General features: G+C 42.7%; 5 protein-coding genes across 7 annotated transcripts in view; 2 read left to right on the top strand and 3 right to left on the bottom strand.

The window, feature by feature from the left end:
- The first annotated feature begins 229 nt into the window (after nt 1-229).
- Nucleotides 230-5,757, top strand: cybb (cytochrome b-245, beta polypeptide). The gene is given in 13 exon segments (NM_001145419.1): nt 230-274; nt 371-463; nt 1,099-1,209; nt 1,314-1,398; nt 1,537-1,685; nt 2,500-2,681; nt 2,909-3,041; nt 3,131-3,223; nt 3,452-3,705; nt 4,108-4,270; nt 4,736-4,882; nt 5,359-5,483; nt 5,640-5,757. Coding segments are annotated over 13 exon segments (1,698 nt in total).
- A 998-nt stretch (nt 5,758-6,755) lies between these two features.
- On the bottom strand, nt 6,756-9,620 carry dylt3 (Dynein light chain Tctex-type 3). Its single transcript, NM_001141903.1, is given in 5 exon segments — nt 6,756-7,985; nt 8,442-8,519; nt 8,691-8,814; nt 9,131-9,172; nt 9,509-9,620. Coding segments are annotated over 5 exon segments (345 nt in total). The 5' UTR covers nt 9,533-9,620; the 3' UTR covers nt 6,756-7,908.
- Nucleotides 9,621-9,778: 158 nt separating this feature from the next.
- On the bottom strand, nt 9,779-23,143 carry LOC106574645 (X-linked retinitis pigmentosa GTPase regulator). Of its 3 annotated transcripts, none has more exons than XM_082963014.1 (17): nt 22,955-23,143; nt 21,412-21,537; nt 21,076-21,168; nt 20,584-20,646; nt 19,055-19,213; nt 18,704-18,853; nt 18,349-18,507; nt 17,883-18,038; nt 17,563-17,687; nt 16,318-16,515; nt 15,116-15,302; nt 14,765-14,877; nt 14,599-14,658; nt 11,025-11,198; nt 10,891-10,939; nt 10,633-10,757; nt 9,779-10,502 (listed from the first exon to the last, which is right to left on the bottom strand). In XM_082963014.1, exons 3-17 carry the CDS (start codon nt 21,149-21,151, stop codon nt 10,269-10,271), a joined length of 2,028 nt encoding a protein of 675 aa, XP_082819140.1. In that variant the 5' UTR covers nt 21,152-21,168; nt 21,412-21,537; nt 22,955-23,143; the 3' UTR covers nt 9,779-10,268. The 3 variants fall into 3 exon arrangements, with proteins under 3 accessions (XP_082819140.1, XP_014006113.3, XP_014006112.3); XM_014150638.3 differs by lacking the exon at nt 22,955-23,143 and adding an exon at nt 22,695-22,917 and having other exon boundaries at nt 10,633-10,794; XM_014150637.3 differs by lacking the exon at nt 22,955-23,143 and adding an exon at nt 22,695-22,915.
- Nucleotides 11,205-14,588, bottom strand: LOC145861145 (uncharacterized). Its single transcript, XM_082963015.1, has one exon. The coding sequence runs from the start codon at nt 13,423-13,425 to the stop codon at nt 12,208-12,210; it is 1,218 nt and encodes a 405-aa protein (XP_082819141.1). The 5' UTR covers nt 13,426-14,588; the 3' UTR covers nt 11,205-12,207.
- Nucleotides 23,144-23,950: 807 nt separating the features above from the next.
- The window catches only part of LOC106574647 (tetraspanin-7), a 30,022-nt gene continuing 27,859 nt past the window's right edge, over nt 23,951-26,113 (top strand). The window contains exon 1 of the mRNA XM_014150640.3: nt 23,951-24,255. Within this exon, the coding sequence (XP_014006115.1) occupies nt 24,175-24,255 (81 nt within the window). The 5' untranslated portion in view covers nt 23,951-24,174. The remainder of the gene's footprint in view (nt 24,256-26,113) is intronic.

The following is a 26,113-nucleotide window of genomic DNA, read 5'->3' as shown; positions in this document are numbered from 1 at the left end:
TTGCTTTATTTTCAGATCAGCGCAGATGAGGAAGTTGAGAAGAAAAGAGGAAGCAGCGTTAGACTATTGAGATGCACCCTCACTCACAGGGCTAGTGGTGGAAACCACATGTCCTGGTCTCTAGTGCAGTAGTCTATATAACTCAGCACATCACTGTCCCCCTTCCACTTTTCACTCTCTCTCGTTCTCTCTCCCTCTCTCTCACACACACACTCAATCATCATTTCACATGGGCAACTTTGCTGCCAACGAGGGACTTTCGGTCTTTGTCATTGTAAGTCTGTCAAATTAAATTCTATAATTACTCTACATTTCTGTTTTGGGGTGTAATGTCCTATTGATCTAACCAGGTGAATTGGGTCTGTTTTAGCTGGTATGGCTGGGAATCAACGCTTACCTGTTTGTCCAGTTCTACATGAACTTCCTTACTGAGAGATGGTTCTACACACGGGTTCTTATTGGGGTAAGTTTGAGAACCAAAGTCCTTAGATTTTCTATTTAAGAAATTATTTAAGAAATGGAGGTCAGTTTAAGATTTCATACTCTGCTCTTAGTGTGTTAGACATCTTGGCAACCCAGAATCAAATCTGGAGTGTTGGCCTCTGGCCAACTGCTGTCATCTGTCAGCAGGGCCTGCTCTATTCCATATTTAGCATGTAGACCTTTATTCTTATTTTATTTTATATTTATACATGTATATTGTACAGTTAGTAGGTCATTCATATTGAATATGTGCAGTCCATATTATGCCTAACCCCTCTTGTCTGACAGAGATGGAAACAAAAAAGGAGTCACAAGTTGATGTGATATCTTTACTCTGTGGGTACAGCTGTGTTTACGGCTGACTACAGGTTCCTCACAGGAAGCCCAGGTGGCTAAACTAAAAGTAGCAATGACCAGAAGTGAAACTCAGTCTGCACTCTACTCTACGTCCCTCTCACTCCTGCTCAGTCCCTGAGGGCCCCTTTAAATTGAAACCAGTAACCAGAAGTTTAAAAAAAACAGATTCAAACTGTAAAAATGGTCTTGTTCGACTAATTATTCCTACTTCATCTCTCTCTCCCCCTCTCTATCTAACCCTACTATCACTCCCCTCAGGATGCCCTCTCCTGGGCCAGGGCTCCTGCAGCTTGCCTCAACTTTAACTGTATGCTTATTCTGCTGCCAGTCTGCCGGAACCTTCTGTCCTTCCTCCGTGGCTCCATTCAGGTAACACAGACACACCCCGACCCTATTTAATTCAAATGTGTATGGGTAGTCATCTATAAATAATAGTTGGATCACATTTTTTCAAACGTTTCCTACACGTTCAGTGTTGCAGTCGCACAGCTGCTCGACAACTGGACAGAAACATCACCTTTCACAAGCTGGTGGCTTACATGATAGCATTTCACACAGGTACCCTTCTCACTCACTTAGTTTGCTTTACATTGCCTTCGATCGTCTTCATTCGTTTTCGTTGTTCATCTTCATTGTTCATCAAACAGATGTCTCTGTACAGATTGTAATCTTTACTTTGCCTTTGTCCTTGCCTAGCGGTCCACATCATCGCCCACCTGTTTAACTTTGAGTGGTTCATGGGAGCCCAGCTGTACAGGAACAGCAGCTCTCTGCCCTTTGTGCTGTCCCAGATTGGCACCGGAGACAATGCCTCCTACCTAAACCCCATCAGGACTGACCAGACCGTGAGTATTCTATTAGCTACAGATTTTCATTGTTCATTATGTCTATGACTGCCTAGGACACTGTGTTCATTATGTCTATGACTGCCTAGGACACTGTGTTCATTATGTCTATGACTGCCTACGACACTGTGTTCATTATATTTATGACTGCCTAGGACACTGTGTTCATTATGTTTATAACTGCCTAGAACACTGTGTTCATTATGTCTATGACTGCCTACGACACTGTGTTCATTATATTTATGACTGCCTAGGACACTGTGTTCATTATGTTTATAACTGCCTAGAACTCTGTGTTCATTATGTCTATGACTGCCTAGGACACTGTGTTCATTATGTCTATGACTGCCTAGGACACTGTGTTCATTATGTCTATGACTGCCTAGGACCCATTCTAGTGTCTTATGTAGTGTTATAAAGGCTTTAGGAATGCATAAAGTGTTACAGAGTATTCTGTATTTAATGTAGCTATGTCAAGAGGTCAGTTCTAACCAAGGACAGAATGTTGACACTTGATAGCAGATTATGACAGAGAGGAATCCCCAGCATAGAAATAGAATGAATAGAATGATAATGTATTTCTATGTTCATCAGCTCATAACACACTATGACTCCTTCATTACTCATCGGCTGCCTCCTCTGAACAGAGAGATATAATATAGCTCATTATGCTGAGTCAGAAGGAAGCATTTCTGAACATTACCGACTTCCCTAAATAGGTTGAGCAGATAGTCCCAAACACAGCCTCCACACTCCCTCCGAGGCAACAACATGACTGCATTACTCTGAAATCCCCCTTCTCTGATTGGGTCAGAACCCAACCATAGTGATGTTCACTACCATCGCGGGGTTAACGGGCGTGGTCATCACCTTGGCCCTCATCCTCATCATTACATCATCCATGGAGGTCATCCGCAGGTCATACTTCGAGGTTTTCTGGTACACCCATCACCTCTTCATCATCTTCTTCATCGGACTCGTTTTCCACGGCTTTGGGTGAGTCAGTTAAAACTCTCACAGAAATGTGTGCACATTCATTGTTTCTCCATAATACCCCTTTTGAGTCAGTTGAACATTTCCTACAGAGACATAACATATTATTAGCCTCATTTTAAGATATTAAAAGGGTTCATACATGCTTATAACAAGTAATAAAAGCATTATACCTGCAGGTAAAGCCCTACCGTTTTATGTTTAAATCTCTCTAAAACGGTTTGCCACAGGCGAATTGTCCGAGGGCAGACCGCTACAAGTCTCCTGGAGAACAAGCCATCGCAGTGTGCAGATCAGTTTGAGTCATGGGGAAAGAACGGGACCTTCTGCCCTAAGCCAGATTTTGCTGGGAACCCTCCTATGGTGAGCTATGACAGTTCGGTTTTTTACATGACTTAAGTGTGCTGCTTCTTTTTTGTAAAGAACATTTTCTCTGTCGGTTTCCTCTTCAGACATGGAAGTGGGTGGTGGGGCCTATGATCTTGTATGTGTGTGAGAGACTGGTCCGATTCTACCGCTCCCAGCAGAAGGTGGTCATCACCAAGGTCAGTACTGTCCTTCAAGCCAGTTTGTACACTCCCAACAGGCAATTTCTCTAACGGCCAATTTCTTTTAAATTCAAAACCAGTGTGATTGAGACAGTCGTCCTTGTTAGAAGGCAGCCCTGGCCAAGAACCAGAATCATGCACTATGCAGTTCACGTCTACTCATCCAACAGTTAGTTGTCTCTTTTGGCCTCCATCTTGTTTTTCTCCCATCCTTCTCCTCCCCAGGTGGTGATGCACCCGTCCAAGACCCTGGAGCTCCAGATGAAGAGGAAGGGCTTCAGGATGGAGGTCGGCCAGTACGTCTTCATGCAGTGTCCCTGCGTCTCCCAGCTGGAGTGGCATCCCTTCACCCTCACCTCCGCCCCCGAGGAGGATCACTTCAGCGTCCACATCCGTATCGTGGGCGACTGGACCCAGGGCCTGTACGAGGCCTGCGGGGGGGACAAGAACGAAACCCAGGAGGCATGGAAACTGCCCAAGTACGTGCTTGAATGCAGAGAGCGAACATTTTCTACGACCCCATCCCCTTAACTAATCTTCGGTTAAATATCCATTAGGTTGAATGTCAATTAGGTTTTTACACAGCTATTTCTGCACTTAATGTCCCTACTTGACATCATAGTGTCGTTAGTGGGCTGTCATTTAGAACGTGAGGATGGGGTAGTAGTGTTTTCTTTTTACTGTGAAATAACGGTGAGGGGAAGTGCCATAAGAGAGGAAACGTGGTTTTCAGGAGTAGTACATTTCAATAACGGCAACATTGTGTAATTGTTTAACCAGAAAGTATCCAGTATATTAGATTCTTTCATGTTTTTACCATATAAATGTAATTAGAAGACTATTAAACTGTTATATGACTGTAACTCTCTCCCTGTATGCAGAATGGCGATAGATGGCCCGTTTGGTACGGCCAGTGAGGACGTGTTCGGCTATGAGGTGGTGATGCTGGTGGGTGCTGGCATCGGGGTCACCCCCTTCGCCTCTGTCCTCAAGTCAGTGTGGTACAAACACATCCAGGAGAACCAGAACGTCTTCACCAAGAAGGTGAGAGAGGGGCTCTGTCTGTCTGGTTTATTGTCTTTCTAAATTGCAGTGTAGGATACTTCCCCATTTCATTCCACCAATGTTTCAGCTGAAATGTTCTTCATTGCATTGTGATTTGCTTTTCTATTTCATTTCATCAAGTGAGAGAAAATCTCACTGCTAGGAGTGCAATGTTCATTTATTTTCAACATTTGCATCGTTCCTTTAGTCTGCTCTTCACTCCTTGTTATATGTCCAATATGTGATTCAAATTTCAAAAGGGCACTCGCACATCTGAGCTATCTTTGTTGCAGGTGCACAGTAACTGTTGAATAAGATGAGGAAAAATAAGAAACCTGCATACTGCTCGTGATAGTATCACTGCTCTTTATTAAGCTTCACGTTGTGGCCTCAAGGCCTTCGTCAGAGCTTTGTTTTGTCCAATATGTGAAACGGACAATCTTTCTTCCATCTCCTCCATGCCAGATCTACTTCTATTGGCTGTGTCCTGAGACCCAGGCGTTTGAGTGGTTTGCTGACCTGCTGCAGTCTCTGGAGGGACAGATGACAGAGAAAGGCATGGTGGACTTCCTCAGCTACAACATCTACCTGACCCGTTGGAAAGAGACCGAGGTCAGCACACCACACTTTTCAGCAGGGGCGCAACTTTGGTTTTAGAAGTGGGGGGACATCTTTAAAAAAAATATATATAATATCCAGTCGGACAAAACACTCCAAACAGCCTACCCGACCGGTCGGAGATGTCCGCATGGTCCTAAAGCACACCTTCGCCTCATTTTGTATCACATTCCAATGATAAAACTGTGTGGGGACAAAAATGCAATTTCAGAATGTGGTCCTCCCCCGGTCCCCAGTGAAAGTTGTGCCCCTGCTTTTCAGAGTAATACGTAGTAATTTTCTTCAACTCAAAAGAAAAAACCGATGTACAGATACACAGCACTAACACACACATATTTATGTTGTATGTACAAGGATGAAAGCAAAAAAATCTGTGTTGTCTCAAACTGAATAACTATTTCCCATAGATGAGAGTGGGACAATGCATAATCACAAAATTAATCTCAAAAAGTGATTGTTTTTTACAAAAGGCTGCTCACTTCAGAGTTCACCATGAGGCAGAGAATGACCCGATCACAGGGCTGAAGCAGAAGACTCTGTATGGGAAACCTAACTGGGACAATGAGTTTACTACTATTGGGACAAAGCATCCAGAGTGAGTGCCTTTCATCCTCTTCTAATCCAAATTACAGCCAACAGAAATGGCATATTCCAGAGAGACATATGAGTTAGATGTACTCAAATTGTAAAATGTGTTACATGTACAGTTCACAACTTGTGGACTATTTGTAATTAATGTGTGTGTGTCCAGGAAAAAAGTAGGAGTGTTCCTGTGCGGTCCCACCCAGCTGGCTGACGTCTTGGAGAAGCAGTGCCTGTCTCACTCTGAGGCTGGCGTCAAGTTCATCTTCAACAAGGAAAACTTCTGAGACCCCAACACCCCTCCAAGAGCACCAATGAGGCAATAGCAATATTCCTACTTTGTTACCAAAGTTAGCTTTCAATATTGCTCTGACCCAGAGTATCCTCTGGCTTGTAAGCCGTTTCACATTCCTAAACTGTTGTTATCCCCAACATAAACAATCAATGGTTTTTAATATGGATTCTTTGGGTGAATCACATTTTTTTTAAACTTAAGTGCCCTTATCTCACACAACAGTTTATCAGATCATAGCACCAAAAATGGAAGTAAACTTCACTGTTCTAATGATCCTGACCTTCAACACCCCTCCTCCTCAGTGACATTTCACAATGTGTTTCTTGCACAAATCTGTGAAGAAATGACCAAACCTACCCGCATTTACCACAGAGGCAAGAACGTTACTCTTGTTCTGCAATACAACATGCAAAATCTAGTGTCAAAACTCTCTAGTTCCACTTCCTCCTGTTTCTGGTGTTGTATTTACAAGTTTGTATAAGCAAAATAGTATGCATAAAGCTTACTTAATTTAAAAAACATTTTCTTTTCACTGCACCAGGTATAGCCTACCAGACATTTTGCCTTTGCAGCTTTCTTCAGTGTGTAGGTACAGCAAAAGTATGTCTAAAATTAAAATGAGCAGCAACAAAAAGCTGTTTGGGATGTGATATTCTAGTAATCCCAGCTGCAGCTTCTCCTGCTGGACTCAATAGCAGCTGAGAGTTTCTGTAGGCTGGCCAAGTGAGTGACACATTTCAGTGACCAGTGAGCACACTGAGACATGTCAGTCCTGTGTGTACGTGAGTGAGTTCAGCGTCTCTTTTTACTGAGGTCAGAGTCAAATAAACCTAAAGTGCTGGTGAGGAAAAGTCTTGCAGCTTGTGGCTGATCAACTAGACTGCATAAAGTATTATAATAACGCTTGGCTAGTTGTTAAATACCTATGGATCTGCATGGTGTTGTATTTGTGCTGCTTGATATAAGTTATACACAGACATAAAAAGGTTTAATTTGAATGTTTAATGACATTGAGTTATGGGTCCTACAGTCTATCAATGGCATCTTCCACCCCACAAAATTACAGGCATATTATTATTACTATGGAAACTTGTTTTTTTATTCTTTATTTGTTTAAACAATGATTGCAACTTGAAATCGTGTCTGTATACAATATCCTGCGATCTGTTTACATTGCATTTCCTAAAGCAAGTTCATCTGTGAAGTAAAATAATGTGCATAATAAACACTGCTTTTCCTCACCCTATATCAAGGTAGTGGGACAACAGGACAAATATAAGCACCCAATAAAATAATTATTTATTCATTAAGTAAAGCCAACATTATAGTTGGAACATTGGTATCGTAAGGTAGCAGCTTTGAAGCCAAGCTGTCATAATAGGAACATTTCAACTGATGCATTTAAAGTCAATGAATAAAGTCTCTTCAGGGCAGACAGCATTTCAGCCCACCCAGAGCATTTCAATAGATGCAGTAAATAGGTCAATGGAACGCAGACCGTGGGGATAGAAGGACGCAGGATTGGTGCACATTCAACATATCTGATCTAACAAAGTAGATATGTCAAATCCGTCATGATTGATGTACTGTAATGGGCCCACAATGTGGTTACTAAAGTTCGATTTGGATATATCTGGCTGTTTTCACTGCATAACATTTAGAAGTAGTCCCTTTTCAGGTTTAGAAGAAGTGACTGCTAAATGCTAGCTCCCATTCCTATAAGCTGTTAGCATAGCTAGCATACAGAAGTCAGTGGTGGTCATCAGTCGGTTATTCTTCTTCTAGTATTACATTGTTCTTGATTATTGCATTGTTGGGTTTTCAGTTGGCAAGAAAGGCATTTCACTGTACTTGTGCACGTGACATTAAAAACGTGACTCTTGATGGCATGAACATGTCTTGTCAAATACACAAACAATAACCTTATTTTTCTGGAGGGCAATTAGGAGAGTCGGGATCTTTCCTACATGCATTTCCATTGTTTTGGTTGAGTTACATTGACCCTTTACCACATCTATAGCCGTCTCGCTGCTTGTCCCATTCAGCATAGAATATACAGTGAGCTACTGATTACTGAATACCTCCCCTGCAGGATGGGTGAAGCATTGCACCTTCTATAAGCAGTATCAGGGTTGGTCCTGGTCTAGGGGGTTAAGGCCACAGCAAACACACTGACCACACAGTACATGGTGCGGTTCTCCCACTTCACTGTGCAGCTCCCTGAGAGAAGGAAACAGTTTGTCAATTCGATAAGCAGTGTTTCCTAGGCAGCTGGGGAGGGCTGGTTTAGTGAAGAGACAGGTGGTTCCACCCCAAAGTGCCGCATGTCATGACACACCTGTTTTGTTGAATGAAAGAAGATTTGAAAGACAAGATGGCGGCATACACATTGACGATTACTTCATGGAGTAATTTAAAACAAATAAAATAATGGCGCATTTCTAAATTAAAACACCACCTGCCACTGGACATTTTATTATATAGATGTTTGGCTGAATCAAGAACGAAGTATTGCCAAGTTAAGGTTGGTCGAAAATTCTCTGTGCTACCAAACAGTACTTAACCTGTAACTCCCAGTAATAGATACCAAAAATACTTGGTTAAATATCATTATCTGGTGTAAGAATCTGTAGCTAGGAAACCCTTTGAACTGAGCAGTGGTGGATGTTATCTTACCATCAGTAACAGTGTCCCAGTAGCAGGAGTTAGCGGTGTGGAGACCAGCACCACTCTTCTGCATGACAGCACAGCTAACTGTAGAGAGGAACAGGCAAGGGTCAAATTATGATCATCGTTAACAAAATATCAGTAAGCAATTGTGTTTTGTCACATTTTTCACCATTGGCATCATACAATACGTTTGCATGCTGGATTTACAGTAAAATGAACAATTCTCTGTTCAATAGGAGATGACGGCAGCCATACCAATGTACTTGTATGACTTAGTCTGTTTGACCAGCAGGGTGAGGGCTTGCTCCACAATCTTGGCTGTCCACTGGTTCACAGTGTCCTGTCTGTAGCTCTCTTCTCCAATGATACTCTGAATACACTGCAAGACAGACAGTTGGGACACGGACACACACACATCTGAGAAGGCTGGCCCCTTTAGGCATGTGGGGAGCATGGGACCTGATGTGAACAGTGCTGTATTCAGAGTCACGTCTATACTGGGGATATGAGTGTTTGTCTTGAGTAATCAGGGGACAAACAGACTGCGAGGCTGGATACTGTTTCACGTGATACCTCACTGTCAACTTACACTAAGTATTAGCTAGCTAAATCTATATTTCAAAACCCATCTTAATATCCATATTCCCATTTGGTTATTCAAACGTATTGATGCTGAATCAATAGATAGTTGTTACCTCTTTCACGGAGTTACTGGCCTCTTCAGAGTTGAAAGAGCCCTAGAAACAATGACGAGTCAGATAGAGATGCCAGTGTAAGTCTTCAACTCATAACACCTTTCACTGCAGTTAGAATGGTTAAAACTCTAGGACTAAAACTGAAATGCAGTATTATCAAGGTAGTTAGGTAAATGCTGTAAAGCAGAGATTATATCTAGGTAGTTTAAACTTTAAACAATAGCTAGCTAGTTGTCTTTTCCACTGTAATTGTATGGCTATTTGGCTAGCTAAGAAGATAACTCGGCTAGCTAACAGGCGTTGTTGTGTTAGCTAGCTACATTTTGGATTTCATACTCAAGAGTATAGCAACGAAATAGTTGGTATCATATTCAGTACCTCGTCACCAGAAAATTCCTCCATTCTCGCCTTCTTAAAGTGATAGAAATAGCTGCTTTTCCAGTGAAAATCTGCTTGATAAATGTTTGAGAGATTTCCTGTTTGCCGTCACAGGTGGTTAACGAGTGGAGGGAAGCAGGTCACAGCCCCAAGAAATGAACTGAGAGTCTGTGAACACTGCCACCTAGCGAGCGAGCCTTAAATAACAGGATAAAAGAGGACGGCGCTTTCCAACAATCTCGTTGCATTAAAGTGAAAAATGATCAAAGCTTTTACATAAAGTTGTTTTATTAGTATCCAAATCATGAGATGATTGTCACACCAGAACCAAGATCAAACGGTTTATGAAACGATTAAAATAAAATATCAGAACACACACAAATGTCATATTTCCCTGAAAAACACACATAAGGTTACATTTAAAGTGCAATTGTGCATTTGGGATATTTCAGTCAGCAATAAATAGTATATCCACACAGTTTATAACACACGACTACGTTATAAAAACACGATCAAAACACACTGTGGTTAATTAAATACATTTTTGTGCACATTAAATACAAGTATACACATTTATAATACATGTTTCGCATATGGGAAATTTGGGAACTGAATGTCAATAAATAGGTCACTTTGTGAGAAGTTAGCTAGTGTTCAAAGTGGAGTGGTTGTTTGTTGTGTACAGTCAATGTGCAACCTCTTCAAGGGTTTATTGGTTGTTGGCGCTGCCAGTCCAGTTCTCCAACCCCTGTGAGTGGTGTCACAGTAGGGTGCAGGTGGTAGAGCGGGCACCTCTACCACCAGGGTCCGAGGGTGCTCTCAGAGGGGGCTGGGCACCACTAGCGCTGGTCTCTGATGGATCTCTGTTCTCCAGCCCTGCAGAGGGACCCTTGGCACTGGCAGGCAGCTCCCCCATGCCGGTGCCCTCTGCCGGGGATTCCGCACTGTCCTCTGTCTGCTTGGCTTTGGAGGACAGGCGTTTGAACAGCAACAGCTGAGGGCAGTAGAGAGGAGAGAACACAGTGAGATCTGACCTACTCAATCACTGACGTTCACAGAGCTTTATGAAGTGGTTTTCTGTTGTTTAAATTCTACCTTGTTGTTCCAATGACTTTCTGTTATACCTTTCTGTTGGTCCTTGGTTGGTTCTTGGGTTTCTCCTCTGTTGTTTGATTCTGCAGCTGAGTGCTGGATGCAGAGCTCTCCTCTGTCGGAGCCAAAGGACTGGGCTGACCCGAGTCCTCTGCAACTATACACAACAGACACTTCATGATAATCCATCCACCCTTAGCACAGAAACAGTAAAGCATTAACCACATAAATAGTTCAAGACAAAGTTCACCTGTTTGTCAGACATTTCAGAAAATCTCTTTTATGCTCACCTTTCTGCACACCGTCTGGGAGAGTTTCTTCTTTCACACCCTCTGGTCCCTAGAAAGAGGGAATTCTGTTTTAGAAGTTAACAAACATACAGATCCTAGATCTGTAGATTAGGGTCATCTGTAGGGTAGCGTACCTGGAGGGGTTCTGCTGTGGACTGGCTCTGACCCTGTAATGATTGTCCCTCCATGTCCTCAGATTTCTCTTTCTCCTCTGCTTTGTTGTTCTCCTCCTCTTCTTCTTCTTCTTCCTCCTCCTCCTCTTCTTCTTCATCATCCTTATGTCCTTCCCCCTCTTCAGCTCTTAAATCCTGCAAAAAGGGATGAGAGTGAGTGGGGCAGACTGGTTAAAACAAGCGATAGTAAGTTAGGTAACAGATACAACTTAGTCACAGGGGAGAAACTGCACACTGGCACACACGAGGGAGAGTCAGCACTAAAGAGACTTGAGGAAGACTAGAGGTGGGTGCTTCACATTGGATATGGATAGTGGAGTCACAACAGGGAGCTAAGGGATTACAGACAGGGATAAAGGAAGGAAAGGGAACCCACCTGCCACTGGAAGGTTAATGCAAACAGCACTATGTATTCATGTGTAGAGAATGTGTTCAACACAAATGATATGATATCATACGTGATGGGACTAGTTCTTGACACTGATTTGGATCATTTTAGAACAACAAATATTTATTTAAACATCAATAAAACTATTCTGTAATATTCATTATATCAAACAAATCATGATAAAGAAAAAGTTGTACAAAATCATTGGAGGGCATGCCTGGAAAATAGTAGCTACAGAAGAACAAAGTTGAAAAAGGGATTTAAAAAAAAGCATTTTAGCATCAAATCTTAACTGCCATGTAAAATGGTAAAGGACTATACAAGGAGATTGAAAGACAAGGCTGTGGACATTCAATTGATAAAGTAAAACAAAATGGAAGTCGTGAATAAAAACAGTGAGACAGTAAAGGCAGTTGATATAAAGTAAAACAAAATGGAAGTCGTGAATAAAAACAGTGAGACAGTAAATGCAGTTGATATAAAGTAAAACAAAATGGAAGTCGTGAATAAAAACAGTGAGACAGTAAAGGCAGTTGATATAAAGTAAAATGGAAGTCGTGAATAAAAACAGTGAGACAGTAAATGCAGTTGATATAAAGTAAAACAAAATGGAAGTCATGAATAAAAACAGTAGGAGAAAAATCTAAAGTACACAAAAAGGTATAGGTTGTAAAAAGGCATTAAAATGCTCAATTAAGAGTGTTCCTGAGAGAAGTTGACAGACAGCACTGGTTTGGAACAGAACAGATAGGGCTATCATTTGAGATTGAGGTACTGAGGTAAAACATTGTCCCAGAACTCTTCCCCTTTCCCTGACCTCTGTTTGGACCCGTTACCTCTGGCCGCAGCATTCTGATGACTCTCCTGGCCTTTATTAGCTTTTCTTTTGTCAACCACCTCTTCTTCCTCCTCCTCCTCCTCATGTTTACTCTCCTCCTCCTCTCTGGCTTCATTTCCTTCTTTCTCCTCCTCTTTTCCTTCTTCCTCACCTTCACTCTCCTCCTCCTCTCCAGGTTCTTCTTCTTCCTCATCATCTTCACTCTCCTCCTCCTCTCCAGGTTCTTCTTCCTCATCATCTTCACTCTCCTCCTCTCCAGCTTCTTCCTCATCATCACTCTCCTCCTCCTCCTCTCCAGGTTCTTCTTCCTCATCATCTTCACTCTCCTCCTCCTCTCTGGCTTCTTCTTCAGCCTCCTCCTCTTCACTCTTATCCTCTTCTTCCCTCTCCTCTGCAGTACTGCTCTCTTCCTCTCCTTCCTCCTCTGCCTCCGTTCCACTGTCTGCCTCATTCTCATCTTCCTCCTCTACAGATCCTACACTCTCATCCTCTTCCTCACCTTCTTCTTCATCCTCCTCTTCATAATTGGATTCCTTACTCTTGCTCTCAGTGTCACTATGCGATACTTCCCCACTCTCTTCCTCCTCCTTGCTCTCTCCCTCCCCTTCTTCTTCCTCCTCCTCTCCCACACTCTCTCCCTCTCCTCCCACTGGGCTACTCGTCCCGTCACCCTCCTCCTCTTCCTCCAGTCCACTATCCTCTTTCTCTGCATCCTCTAACTCACTTTCTTCTCCCTGATCTGTTTCAGTCTTACATTGCTCATCTCCTCCCTCGCTCTCCTCCTCTAATTCAGAGATCCCTCTATCCTCCTCCTCCTCACGGTCTTCCTCATCCGTCACCTCATCACGGCTCTTGGCCACTTCTTTTCCACCCCCACTTTCTACCCTCCTCGTTCCAACCCCTCCCTCACTCTCTTCCTCCTCACCCTCACTCTCCTGCTTGGCCGGTGTCTGATCGTCGCTGCTCCCTGTCTCGTCTCCACTCTCTTCCCCTCTCCTCTCCTCCTGTCCTCTGTTGTCTGGGGGACCAGAGTAGGACCTGCATTGCTCCTCCTCCACCCCCTGATCAGAGTTCCCCGGGGCGGGGATGATGTTGATGCGGACTGCTGTTCTCTTGCCTCCTGGTTCGGAGGCCATGGATGCAGACGACTGGCTCCAGGAAGACTGGGCGTCCTCAGCACTCTGTCTGCTGAACCTCTGGGCCCTGCTCTGACTCCGGACTGACTCACTGTCTGAGGGAGAACCAAACTGTCTGGCTGCCACTAGCCCCACACCTGACCCCAGAGAGGACACTCCGGTCAGTAAGCTGCGCAGCGGTGTCCGTTCAGATGGTTCAGTCTTTGGTTTGCTCTTTCCTCTTTCTGTGTTTTCATTCGTCGTTTTTTGTGGCACTTCAGACACCAGGTCTGGTTCAGCGGTCTTGTCCACAGGCAGTGCATCAGTTAGCTTAAGGCCTTGTGAATGTCTGTCACTCTTTCTATCTGGTGTGCTCCTAACAGCTACATGTTGACTTTTCACCTTTGTAGATATAAGTTTGACCTCTAAGAGAGTCTTTTTGACCTCTGCACTTTGACCTTTGGCTGCGCCCTTTATTTGGATTGCCTTAGAATCCACGACAAATCTCTCCCTCACTTTTCTCTCAACTGCTAACAGTTGTTTTTTCTGTGCGGACGGACAGGGTTTGGACTTGGCCTTGCTAATGTCCCCTATGCTGGAGGGCTTGGCAGGGCCAGCCTTCGGCTCAGCAGGCTTTATCGCCTCCAGAGCCACAACGAGGTTCTCCTTGCCACTGCCTTTGCCCTGGGCAGCCCTGTGGCGCGGTCTCTTCTCTACCACCAGAGACCTGTCACTGGAGCTCCTCAGCAGCTCTGTGGGCAGTGCCCCCCGCGGGGTGGGTTCCACCCTCCTAGGGGTACAGAGTTCTGGCTGTTCCCCAGCCTTACCATGCCCTTTCACAAGCTTACCCTTCCTCTATCACCAGCGCCAGGAAGCAGAGGATGAAGAAAATATGAAAGAGTTAGAGGAAAATAGTAAAGATGCATAGAAAACAGAGTGAAGAACACAACAGAGCTCAACGCTGAAAGAAAAACACAGTCAGATGGTAGATAGTCACTGTAAATGGTACAGGGAAGCAGAATGGCTAGCGTGACATAAATTAAAGTGTATGCCCTGAGTTCCTCAGTCAGACCGTCCCTTGTTCAGGAAGACTTATTGATCATGCTGAGTAATTTTGCAAGGAGCTTGCTGGTCGGTGCGCAGAAGCTAGAAGAAAAATCTGTAGTTGACAGTTATGCTGTGTGTGGGTCTTACCTTCTGTACAGGGGACAACGTCAACGTCTTGTCACTGGGGTCCATTTTCATCACATGAGTCTGCCACAAAGAAGAAGAGATTTTTGTTCAGAACTTTTGTGATAACTTCTGTATGAAAGCGCCACAGAATGTACAGGACAGAATTGGGTCAGAGTTGGTGACTCGCCATGTTGAGGAAGTCCGTGGTGTCTCCCAGATCTTTAACACTCTCGTTGTCCATCACGTTCTCCACAGCGCTGCAGTCTCCCTCATCTCTTCCCTTCTCAGCTGACCTCTTTTCTGCCATCAACAAAATATCACAAGAATCTTTTGACTTCTAAAAAGGAATATATAGGCTCAAGAAAAGTTAGTAGAAATGTGAACAGTTGCAATGTGACGTGTTAATGAAAAAGGGATTATGCTAGCTGTTGAAAATGCAATGCTTCACCAAGGAATATGCGTGTTTTCTAAATAGTTCAACATTCAAAACAGATATGCCTGCAGTGTAATGTAATGCAATGTAGTTCAGTGTAGATACCCTTCTTGTTAGACCCAGTGCTCCTGTGTTGGTGAATGCCGTTGTGCACCTTTCTGTTGGTTAGCTCCTTGGGCTGCAGGCTGGAGGGGATGGTCTGGCTGGACACGGGCGCGGAGGTATTGAGGTGTCCGGACATCAGGGGGGGCAGGGTCCGGAACATGAGCCCAAACTGCTCCGGGGAACGCTCCTGAAACACAGAACACAGGGTTAGTTAGCTGTGTTAGCTTAGCTAGCTTACTTATATCCACTACCTGTTAGGCCCATGATTAGGCTCCATGTTGTTACTTATATCCACTACCTGTTAGGCCCATAATTAGGAGCCATGTTGTTACTTATATCCACTACCTGTTAGGCCCATGATTAGGAGCCATGTTGTTACTTATATCCACTACCTGTTAGGCCCATAATTAGGCCCATGTTGTTACTTATATCCACTACTTGTTAGGCCCATGATTAGGCTCCATGTTGTTACTTATATCCACTACCTGTTAGGCCCATAATTAGGAGCCATGTTGTTACTTATATCCACTACCTGTTAGGCCCATAATTAGGAGCCATGTTGTTACTTATATCCACTACTTGTTAGGCCCATGATTAGGCTCCATGTTGTTACTTATATCCACTACCTGTTAGGCCCATAATTAGGAGCCATGTTGTTACTTATATCCACTACTTGTTAGGCCCATGTTGTTATTTATCTCCACTACCTGTTAGGCCCATGATTAGGCTCCATGTTGTTACTTATATCCACTACCTGTTAGGCCCATAATTAGGAGCCATGTTGTTACTTATATCCACTACCTGTTAGGCCCATGATTAGGCTCCATGTTGTTACTTATATCCACTACCTGTTAGGCCCATAATTAGGAGCCATGTTGTTACTTATATCCACTACCTGTTAGGCCCATGTTGTTATTTATATCCACTACCTGTTAGGCCAATGTTGTTATTCATCTCCACTACCTGTTAGGCCCATGATTAGGCTCCTTGACAGTGCTAAAAGGTGGAGGATGTCTAGTTAGGGATTTCCTTAGAGAACCAGGCCGCTAACATTAAAACAAACACTGACTCAATAGTTTCAGACAACTATCTGAGGAACTAGACCACAACATCCCAGGGACCTGTGGTGGTTCAGGGACTGGATGCTGAGACTCCCAACACTTTCACATGTGTGGACCCCCAGGCCAGTACCCAGTACCCACCCTCTCTCTCCTCCTGACCCGGGCAGAGAGGCTACTGTTCAGGGTAGCAGGGGTGGAGGTGAGGGTGTCCCCTAAGAGCTCTGTGTAGGACTTCTCCAGGTAGTCCTCTGTGACATCATTCTCCTCCAGAGTCACTTCCTGATAGCTCTTGTCTCTGGGCTTGGCTAGAACCAGCATGTGGCAACCTCCGCATGTCACCTGGAACAAATACTAAATGTAATTGACCTGAATCTTGCACTAGACAAAATATGAGAAGACTGGATGTCCAACTATTGTCACTTTTTTACACTTTCAGGGAAAAATCTAAACTTGAGATAAATATGCAAAACTTTTAAATTTGGCATCAGTGAAATTCTCAAATTACAATTCAGCCTTCAGTTGAAAACATGAGGTACAGTTGAAGTCGGAAGTTTACATACACATAGGTTGGAGTCCTCTGGTCTGTTGAAACAAAAATAGAACTGTTTGGACATAATGACCATTGTTATGTTTGGAGGAAAAAGGGGGAGGCTTGCAAGCCGAAGAACACCATCCCAACCGTGAAGCACGGGGGTGGCAGCATCATGTTGTGGGGGTGCTTTGCTGCAGGAGGGACTGGTGCACTTCACAAAATAGATGGCATCATGAGAAAGGAAAATGATGTGGATATATTGAAGCAACATCTCAAGACATCAGTCAGGAAGTTAAAGCTTGGTCGCAAATGGGTCTTCCAAATGGACAATGACCCCAAGCACACTTCCAAAGTTGTGGCAAAATGGCTTAAGGACAACAAAGTCAAGGTATTGGAGTAGCCATCACAAAGCCTTGACCTCAATCCTATAGAAAATTTGTGGGCAGAACTGAAAAAGCATGTGCAAGCAAGGAGGCCTACAAACCGGACTCAGTTACACCAGCTCTGTCAGGAGGAATGGGCCAAAATTCACCCAACTTATTGTGGGAAGCTTGTGGAAGGCTACCCGAAACGTTTGACCCAAGTTAAACAATTTAAAGGCAATGCTACCAAATACTAATTGAGTGTATGTAAACTTCTGACCCACTGGAAATGTGATGAAAAAAATAAAAGCTGAAATAAATCATTATCTCTACTATTATTCTGACATTTCACATTCTTAAAATAAAGTGGTGATCCTAACTGACCTAAGACAGGGAATTTTTACTATGATTAAATGTCAGGAATTGTGAAAAACATAGTTTAAATGTATTTGGATAAGGTGTATGTAAACTTCCGACTTCAACTGTACATACCGCTTGGACGTTGTATTTGAGGAAGCGTGGACAGAGAGTGGGCTTGAATTGATTGGTGAAGTTCTCCTCTCCCAGACCCAGCTTCCCATGTCTCCCGTCCCCAAAGGTATAGAGAAGACCATTGTCTGAAACCATGACAACTACATGTCAGTCAACTTAATAGACACAAGCAATGATATCATGGCAAATGGCAATGGAGTTTATTCATAAAATGCTAATACCACTGTTGTATAAAAGTTTGCACATTTACAATGTCTTTGTAACATTTTCTGAATTATAACTGTTTTGGGGTGAAGATTGTGTCAGCTAAGCCTGTTTACCTGTGATGACAGCAGTGTGGTTCTCCCCACACATCACCTGTCGTACTCGGCCCTTCCTGAAGTGATCCACCGCTCTGGGCAGCCTCGCCTCAAAGATGAAGGTCCCCTGGCCCAGCTGACCAAACTGACCCAGGCCAAAGGTGTACAGGTCCTCCTCTAGAGTCAAATCAAACCCAGCACTACATGGTTAACCCACTATCTCCTGATGCTTTGTGCCATAGAGAAAACCCCCAGACAGTTTCATAACGCATATAAAACATAAAAGTAGTACACAACCACAAACAGGTACAACAAAATCTTATACCAATGTGCATTTAGACTTTACACGACCTAACTTCACTATTTGGATAAATACGAGCATTTTAAGGACACTTTCAAAGTGGGACCAAAACTTGTTCATGGGACATGCTGAAAGCCACAGCCTTGTGAGAGTCAACTGTCCATTGGTTGACACCAAGCTGCCTACCTGTCACAGCCACGGTGTGCCCGCCTCCACATGCCACCTGGGTCACCTGGTCTGTGATGCCCTTCACCAGCTGGGGCACGCAGTGTCCATCCAGCTGACCCGTGGCCAGGCCCAGTTTGCCGCTGTCGCGCTCCCCAAATGTGTACAGGCCCCCATCAACTGTGACAAAAGAGATTCTCTGTTGATTAATCGTATTAACATATTTTTATATCTATACCTAGACATTATTCTACCAACCCAAGAAAAATGACATGTTCATACACGATGGGGTAACTCCCTATTCCTACAAAGTTGTGGAATCATGTGACCTGCCACACTGACAGTGCTAAAGTAGGCTATAACGTTGTCCTCTCACCAGTGACGAAGGCAGAGTGGTAGTACCCACAGGACACCCAGGCCACTGGCCGACCCACAGTGACCTCCTGGGGGGACAGGGCACTGCTCTCCTTCCCCAGGCCGATCTGACCCTCAGTGTTGTCCCCCCACATGAACAGCGTCCCACTCTCTACAACAAGGACATCATCACCGTGATTATTTCCAGCAAAAACCAGGTGAGGAGGAGCAACAGAAATATAGACAGTGGATAGTAAATTAGTGCAACTCTGGCCCATGAAGTAATTTAAAAAAAATGTTTGTCAATAATATGAACCAGAAGACACTCATAGTTGTAACTCAGAGGTTGTGACTTATAACGGGAGAGTCTTACCTGTGAGGGCAGCAGAGGTGTTGGAGCCGGCAGCAAGCATTTTGATTGGTCCATGTGAACTGAAGAAGTCCACCAATTGGAAGGCTGTCCTCTCCTCACAGTCTCCCAGACCTAGCTGACCTTCGTTGTTTCCACCGGTAGAGTACACGTTTCCCCGAGCTGTGGACAGGACACATACATGAATCAGTCTCAGCTCTACTACAACAAGGACTATAATATAAAATGTTAAAGGCAAAAACTTCACTTTCCCGTGTTTATTACACAGACATATACATATACATATATATACATATATACATATATATATACACATACATACATACATACATACATACATACATACATACATACATACATACATACATACATACACACACACATACACCCCCCCGGTCAAAAGTTTTAGAACACCTATGCATTCAAGGGTTTTTCTTTATTTTACTATTTTCTACATTGGAAAATAATAGTGAAGACATCAAAACTATGAAATAACACATATGGAATCATGTAGTAGCCAAAAAAGTGTTAAAGAAAATCAAAATATATTTTCTATTTTAGATTCTTCAAAGTAGCCACCAGTTGCCTTGATGAAAGCTTTGCACACTCTTGGCATTCTCTCAACCAGCTTCATGAGGTAGTCACCTGGAATGCATTTCAATTAACAGATGTGCCTTGTTAAAAGTTCATTTGTGGAATATCTTTCCTTCTTAATGCGTTTGAGCCAATTAGTTGCTTTGTGACAAGGTATGGGTGGTATACAGAAGATGGCCCTATTTTGTAAAAGACAAAGTCCATATTGAGGCAAAAACAGCTCAAATATGCAAAGAGAAAGTCCATCATCACTTTAAGACATGAAAGTCAGTCAATACAGAAAATGTCAAGAACTTTGGAAGTTACTTCAAGTGCAGTCGCAATGAGTAGGTGTGTCCAAACTTTTGACTGGTACTGTATGTATGTTATGTATGTACACTACCGTTCAAAAGTTTGGGGTCACTTAGAAATGTTCTTGTTTTTGAAACAAAAGCAAAAAAATGTGTCCATTAAAATAACATCAAATTGATCAGAAATACAGTGTAGACATTGTTAATGTTGTAAATGACTATTGTAGCTGGAAATTGATTATTTTTTATGGAATATCTACAGAGGCCCATTATCAGCAACCATCACTCCTGTGTTCCAATGGCACGTTGTGTTAGCTAATCCAAGTTTATCATTTTAAAAGGCTAACTGATCATTAGAAAACCCTTTTGCAATTATGTTAGCACCGCTGAAAACTGTTGTTCTAATTAAAGAAACAATAAAACTGCCCTTCTTTAGACTAGTTGTGTATCTGGAGCAGCAACATATGTGGGTTCGATTACAGGCTCAAAATGGCCAGAAACAAATAACAATAACAAAAACTCGGTAAAAGGCCTACTTAAAGGCCTACTCCTTGCAGGACACAAAGAGTCAACTTTCACTATTATATGATCATAATTTGGTACATGTCATCATTTATATTGTACCTGTGGTCATAACTGTGTACTTACAAGTGTAAACTATAGTGTGATTTCTTCCACAGGCTGCAAGCCGCACCTTTTCAGACTTCAAAGCTTAGAGAAAGACAAGAATGAGAAAGACACCCATTTTCAGATTGCAATCAGCCACAATAGCAGGCCAACCCTCTCTTTCTCTCCTCTGCTGCCCTCCCGCTCAGGAGATTAGATTATTCCAGATTACAGACCCCTCCAGATTGGGATTACAGCAGTGACAAATCTCTCTTTGTCTCCTGCTACTAGTATACCCATTCACAATTTACAAAACAACAGCATCAACACTTAGTTTAAGACACAAAAAATCCAACTAATTTTGTGGGGGGAAAACATCATGGGACATTTGATTTCAGTGGCTATATTGTCTGTCGTCGTCCCCCACTCCCTCTTGTCTAGTACATTCAAGGGGAGATAAGCAGCTGTGTATGACAGCAATACAAGAGAGTACTGCTTTTGAACCAAAACAAAGGGAGAGCAATTTAGACCCACCTTTCACACAAGTGGGCTTGTTCACCATGGTCTTTGATCCCAAACCTAGCTGACCCCAGTTGTTACTGCCAAACATGAAAAGCTTGCCATTCTCTGTTGAAAAATAAATAAATAAAACCACTTTAGAAAGCTACAGGAACAGTGACATTAATACTAATAGCAGCTGCAGTTGAGCAGCATATCATTTGCATAAAAATGTATTTGAAATGTGTGATAGGGTGTGTTAGCAAATTATTTTATCTTACTTCAGATGTTGCATGTTCTTCAGAATTGCAGGCCTATTTTCATATGGCTCTGATCACTACTATCAATTTGAAAACGTAATCAGTCACTGACCTGTTATCAATGCTGTGTGCTCATCCCCACAGGCAATTTTCCGAGGTACATCATTTTTCAGCCAAAATTTACTGGGGACGTTATCTGCAAATTTGCTTTTTCCAAAAGTGAAGACTGCTCCCGTTTCTGTTAGAACACAAACAACATCGATCACATCTCAAATAGCTAGCTGGCTAATAATACACAGTCATGGCTAGATGGGATACAAATTGACGTCAAACGATGCATTTTAGCTAACCCTAACTCAACCTTTTATTTTATTTTTTATTTAACTAGGCAAGTCAGTTAACTACAAATTCTTATTTTCAATGACCGCATACCCCAGCCAAAACCGGACGACGCTGGGCCAATTGTGCGCTGCCCTATGGGACTCCCAATAACGGCCGGCTGTGATAGAGCCTGGATTCGAACCAGTGACTGTAGTGACGCCTCTTGCATTAAGATGCATTGCGTTAGGCCGCTCCGAAAAGTTCCAATACAGCCATTTTGTTTTTAGCTCAATATCAAATAATTTCTGGGTAACAATGAAGTACCTTAATGTGATTGTTTTCAATTGAAATAGCCAAAATAAACAAAAATAGTTAGCAAATTCTAGCAATTTCTCAAACTATTTTACTAGGACTGTTGGTGTGGTTTGAATGGGGAGGGGAAAACTAGCTGTTATTGGCAGAGGTTTGGAACTCTTTCTTGTTGGTCTTTTAACTAATTTACCCCAAAACTCCATCCCACCAAAGCAGGCTGAAATTACAAGTGTACTTTTTCAAACAGCTAAAATGGCATAGTCATAATTTCCACCATTTCACAGTATTATTGCAACATCATATATATATATATATATATATAAAAACACTGGGAAATCACGTTGTTGGCTGCACTGGCCCTTTAACCCAATTCTCATAACCTGCTACTCAAAGTCTACTCTGATATAAACTGTATCCCATCTAGTCCAAACAATAATACACCACTAGAAGCTAATTTAGCTAGCTTACTACCTGTTAACCACACTATCAATGATACTGATAACTTTTTCTTGTGACATTATTCTCCGTGACAGACGTAAACAACGGCACACATGGAGGTTGTCCCTTGTTGCCAGCTAGTTAGCTAATTTTCACTGGTATTATCTTGCCTGGCTACTTTGCTCATGCGTGATAGTTTATGTTAGCTAGCACACTAGCTAGCTAACGTTAGCAAGCGATATATTTCATGTTCATTCCGAAACATTTTCAAACGGGTGAATAATGTTAACTAGCTAACGTTAGCTATATAGCGAGCTATCTTACCAGGTATCTCGTCTTCTGTCTCCCCTGCCATCGTAGTGTCAAATCGGCTTAGCAACTACACTACACAGAGTTAGCTGCTTCTATGCTTGTTGTGTGTTGTTTTCGTCCGAAACAACCCGGATGTAAACAAAATTTCACCTGTAGCAACCAAGGCTACGTTTCATTTTGATTCGAGTCGCACCCTCCCCTGTGTCATTTGTTCAGTCCCCCTCGCACATCTGGGGCGTCTGTTGAAAGCAAATGGCAGAAATAATGTTTACCTTTTGCTTACATTCATCCAGTGGTCTCAGATCTGAAGGGGAATGAGGCAGGGCAGAGGGGATAAAACAATTTTAAACTGAAACCCAGCCCAGGGATCAACTTATATTGTGCAGCCATACGTTACGTTCCCTTACTCAACGAATGGTTGCGTGCAACGTCATCAACTGACAGATTGCTATAGCATTATGATGTGGTTAGCTGATATGTTAAATATCTATCCAGGCGTTGTAAGATGTGGCAGGCGCAAGGAACGCCTGGGCAGAGGAACGTGCCGACAGAGGAGGGTTAGGTAGTTACCGGTATATTTTGTGCGGTCAGTGCCAGGGGTGTATTCATTAGTCGGATACCGTTTACTCCAAACGTAAAACCAATAGTTTTTATTGGACAAATTCAGTTAGGCCCCTCCCCGTTTCGTTCAAACCGGTTTTGCAACAGACAATCAAGTGAATCAATGAATGATACACCCATGGTTAAAGATGGTTTTTAACTCTGTTGCTACGTTTCCCTTAGTCTGGCTATAACGCCTAACTCTCGAAGTCCTCCTGACTTCACAGTTAGCCTGGACGAGGTTAACTGGCCTATTAGACTATGTTTGTGGAGCCTATGCCCCCTTTGGTTGCTAAGATCTTTCCCCTGCGGGTTCACTATAAGTTGCAATCTCAAGCATCTCACATGTAACACCAGCCTGTAAATTCTGTTACCAGTCTGTGAACTCTTTTCACACCTTGTCAGATGATCACATGAACTTTAGTCACTCTCCAAATGGCAATACCTCCTCCGCAGCCAACCATCTTGCTTTAACATTGAGCAAAATACTTGTGGCTTCATTTGTGGCTTCATTTCTTTCCAATAGTTGTACCCCTAATAGTTTTTAAAAAAATTAAGTGCAATAAATAGGCTTTGTCTTTAAACCAGTATTATGTTTTGTAACGACTTTCACATATTTTAAAATGATTAATTGACTTTGTAACACCTGTTATATACACCCCATAATAATCATTGATCAGGGTTTTCACAGTAACCCGTGAACCCCGCCAGACGGCGCATGGAGAGGTCTGAGGCCTGTAGAACCACCTGCAGCTCATTGATTTACGGCCAGTGAGGAGATAGCGACTGCGCTGTGAAAGACTGCGGGTGGATCAACTGAACCAACGAAGCCCAGAGGAGAATCACAGCAACGCAGTCCCGCTGAAAACCCAGCGCCCCATTTTACTGGAGAATGGCATCAAGAAGAATGGAGACCAAACCAGTGATAACCTGCCTCAAAACGCTCCTCGTCGTCTATTCCTTCGTGTTTTGGGTAAGCAGACATGACAAAGCGATAGTTTATTGTCGTCCTAAATGTCATATGTAGGTAATAATCTAGTTTGTAAACGGTATGATTGAATAGTTTACGTTGAAAAAAAACGGATGTTGTGCCGTGCGCACAAGCTGCTGCCTTGGAACAAGTGCATGTGTATTAGTGGGCGCGCTGTGTGGACCGTTATCTTTATTATAGGATAGCATTATTATAACGTTTGATGAGTTTTTCTTCTTCTGTAGGCTAGGAAATATATTTGTATCAAGTGGGCTATAAATATTGAAACAAATATTGATTATGTGAAATGGCGTTAATATTTTTTCGCTAATGCTGAGGAAGCCATCATTTTTATTTTTTATGTTTTTTTTACATACCTTCATTTTCCTGTGATTTTGTAAGTGGACACTGACATTCGCATGCTATTGTAAGAATGTTAAGAATAGTCCAACAGGTAACCTAATCAACATCTGGTCACACTTTATTTGGATAGTCTGGATTTTCCATCTGTAGATGCTCTACAGATGGTCATACTATCAACAATCTATCTGTTGATAAGCAACTGCTTCATAAGGTTAGGGTTATGTTTAGAATAAGGGTTAGGGTTAGGCTTAGAATAAGGGTTAGGGTTAGGGTTAGGATAAGGTTTAGGGCTAGGGCTAAGGTTAGGGTTAGGTGATAGTTAGTTGATATGTTACTGATAGCCTGTAGATAATCTGTAGAGCATCTACAGATGGACTATCCAAATAATGTGATACCCAACATCTAATGGTGGCAGGTTCTCAAAGTACCATGATGGACACTGTGCACATTAAAGCAAATGCGCAAACTCTCCTGTAGCACCACCCCAATTGGTTGAATTATGTGTGTGAGACAGACAGAGTACTGTTTGGGTGTTATGCCTCTTATTTATTGAGATAGCCTATAATTGTCTCACTGTATTGGATGAATGATCTTATTGCTTTACAGGAAGGAAAGGGGTAAGTAAGTTACCCAGGTTGTAATCAAAGGCCAGTAGTCTACAGCTATTTTAGCACAGGGCTGGGCATGCCCTCTCTCTGCATTTACATACATGGGTCCATATGGAATATATGCTTGTGACGGATGAGAGTAGGCGTGGCTCAGTCAGTCCCATAAGTTAGAGGGGCTGGAGTCCCTTACACAAGGCATAGCAGCAGCGGTGGAAAAAGTACTCAATTGACATACTTGAGTAAAAGTAAAGATACCCTAATAGAAAATGTCTCAAGTAAAGTGAAAGTCACTCAGTAAAAAATATACTTAAGTATTACAAGTAAATGGAATTGCTAAAATGTACTTAAGTATCAAAAGTAAAAGTATAAACCGTTTCAAATTCCTTATTTTAAGCAAACCAGACTGATAGCCAGGGGCAAACTCCAACACTCAGACATAATTTACAAATGAAGCATTTGTGTTTAGTGAGTCCACCAGATTAGAGGCGGTAGGGATGACCAGGGTTGTTCTCCTGATAAGTGTGTGAATTGGTGCATTTTCCTGTCAAAATAAGTTATTTTGGGTGTAGGAAAATGTATGGAGTAAAAAGTACATTATTTTCTTTAGGAATGTAGTGAAGTAAAAGTAAAAGTTGCCAAAAATATAAATATTAAAGTAAAGCACAAAACCCCCAAAAACGACTTGAGTAGTACTTTAAAGTATTTTAACCCTAACCTCAACGAGCTCCTGAGTGGGGCAGCGATCTAATGCACTGCATCGCAGTGCTAGAGGCGTCACTACAAACCAGGGTTTGATCCCAGGCTGTATTACAACCGGCCGTGATCGGGAGTCCCACAGGGCGGCGCACAAATTGGCCCAGCATCGTAAGGGTTAGGGGAGGGTTTGGCCG

The sequence above is a fragment of the Salmo salar genome, chromosome 16 (genome assembly GCF_965601325.2).
Source record: "Salmo salar chromosome 16, fSalSal1, whole genome shotgun sequence".
NCBI lineage: Eukaryota > Metazoa > Chordata > Actinopteri > Salmoniformes > Salmonidae > Salmo > Salmo salar.
This window is presented reverse-complemented; position numbering and strand designations above follow the sequence as displayed.

Bases quoted from the DNA above. Each gene is read 5' to 3' on its own strand.
- LOC145861145 (XM_082963015.1), bottom strand. From the start codon at position 13,425: ATGGCCTCCGAACCAGGAGGCAAGAGAACAGCAGTCCGCATCAACATC.
- LOC106574645 (XM_014150637.3), bottom strand. From the start codon at position 22,725: ATGGCAGGGGAGACAGAAGACGAGATACCTG. The intron at 18,039-18,348 runs GTAGGCAGCTTG...ATTTGACTCTAG, and splicing joins GCACACCGTGGCTGTGACAG to AGGAGGACCTGTACACCTTT. The intron at 10,940-11,024 runs GTACGCTACCCT...CCCTCTTTCTAG, and splicing joins CCACAGCAGAACCCCTCCAG to GGACCAGAGGGTGTGAAAGA.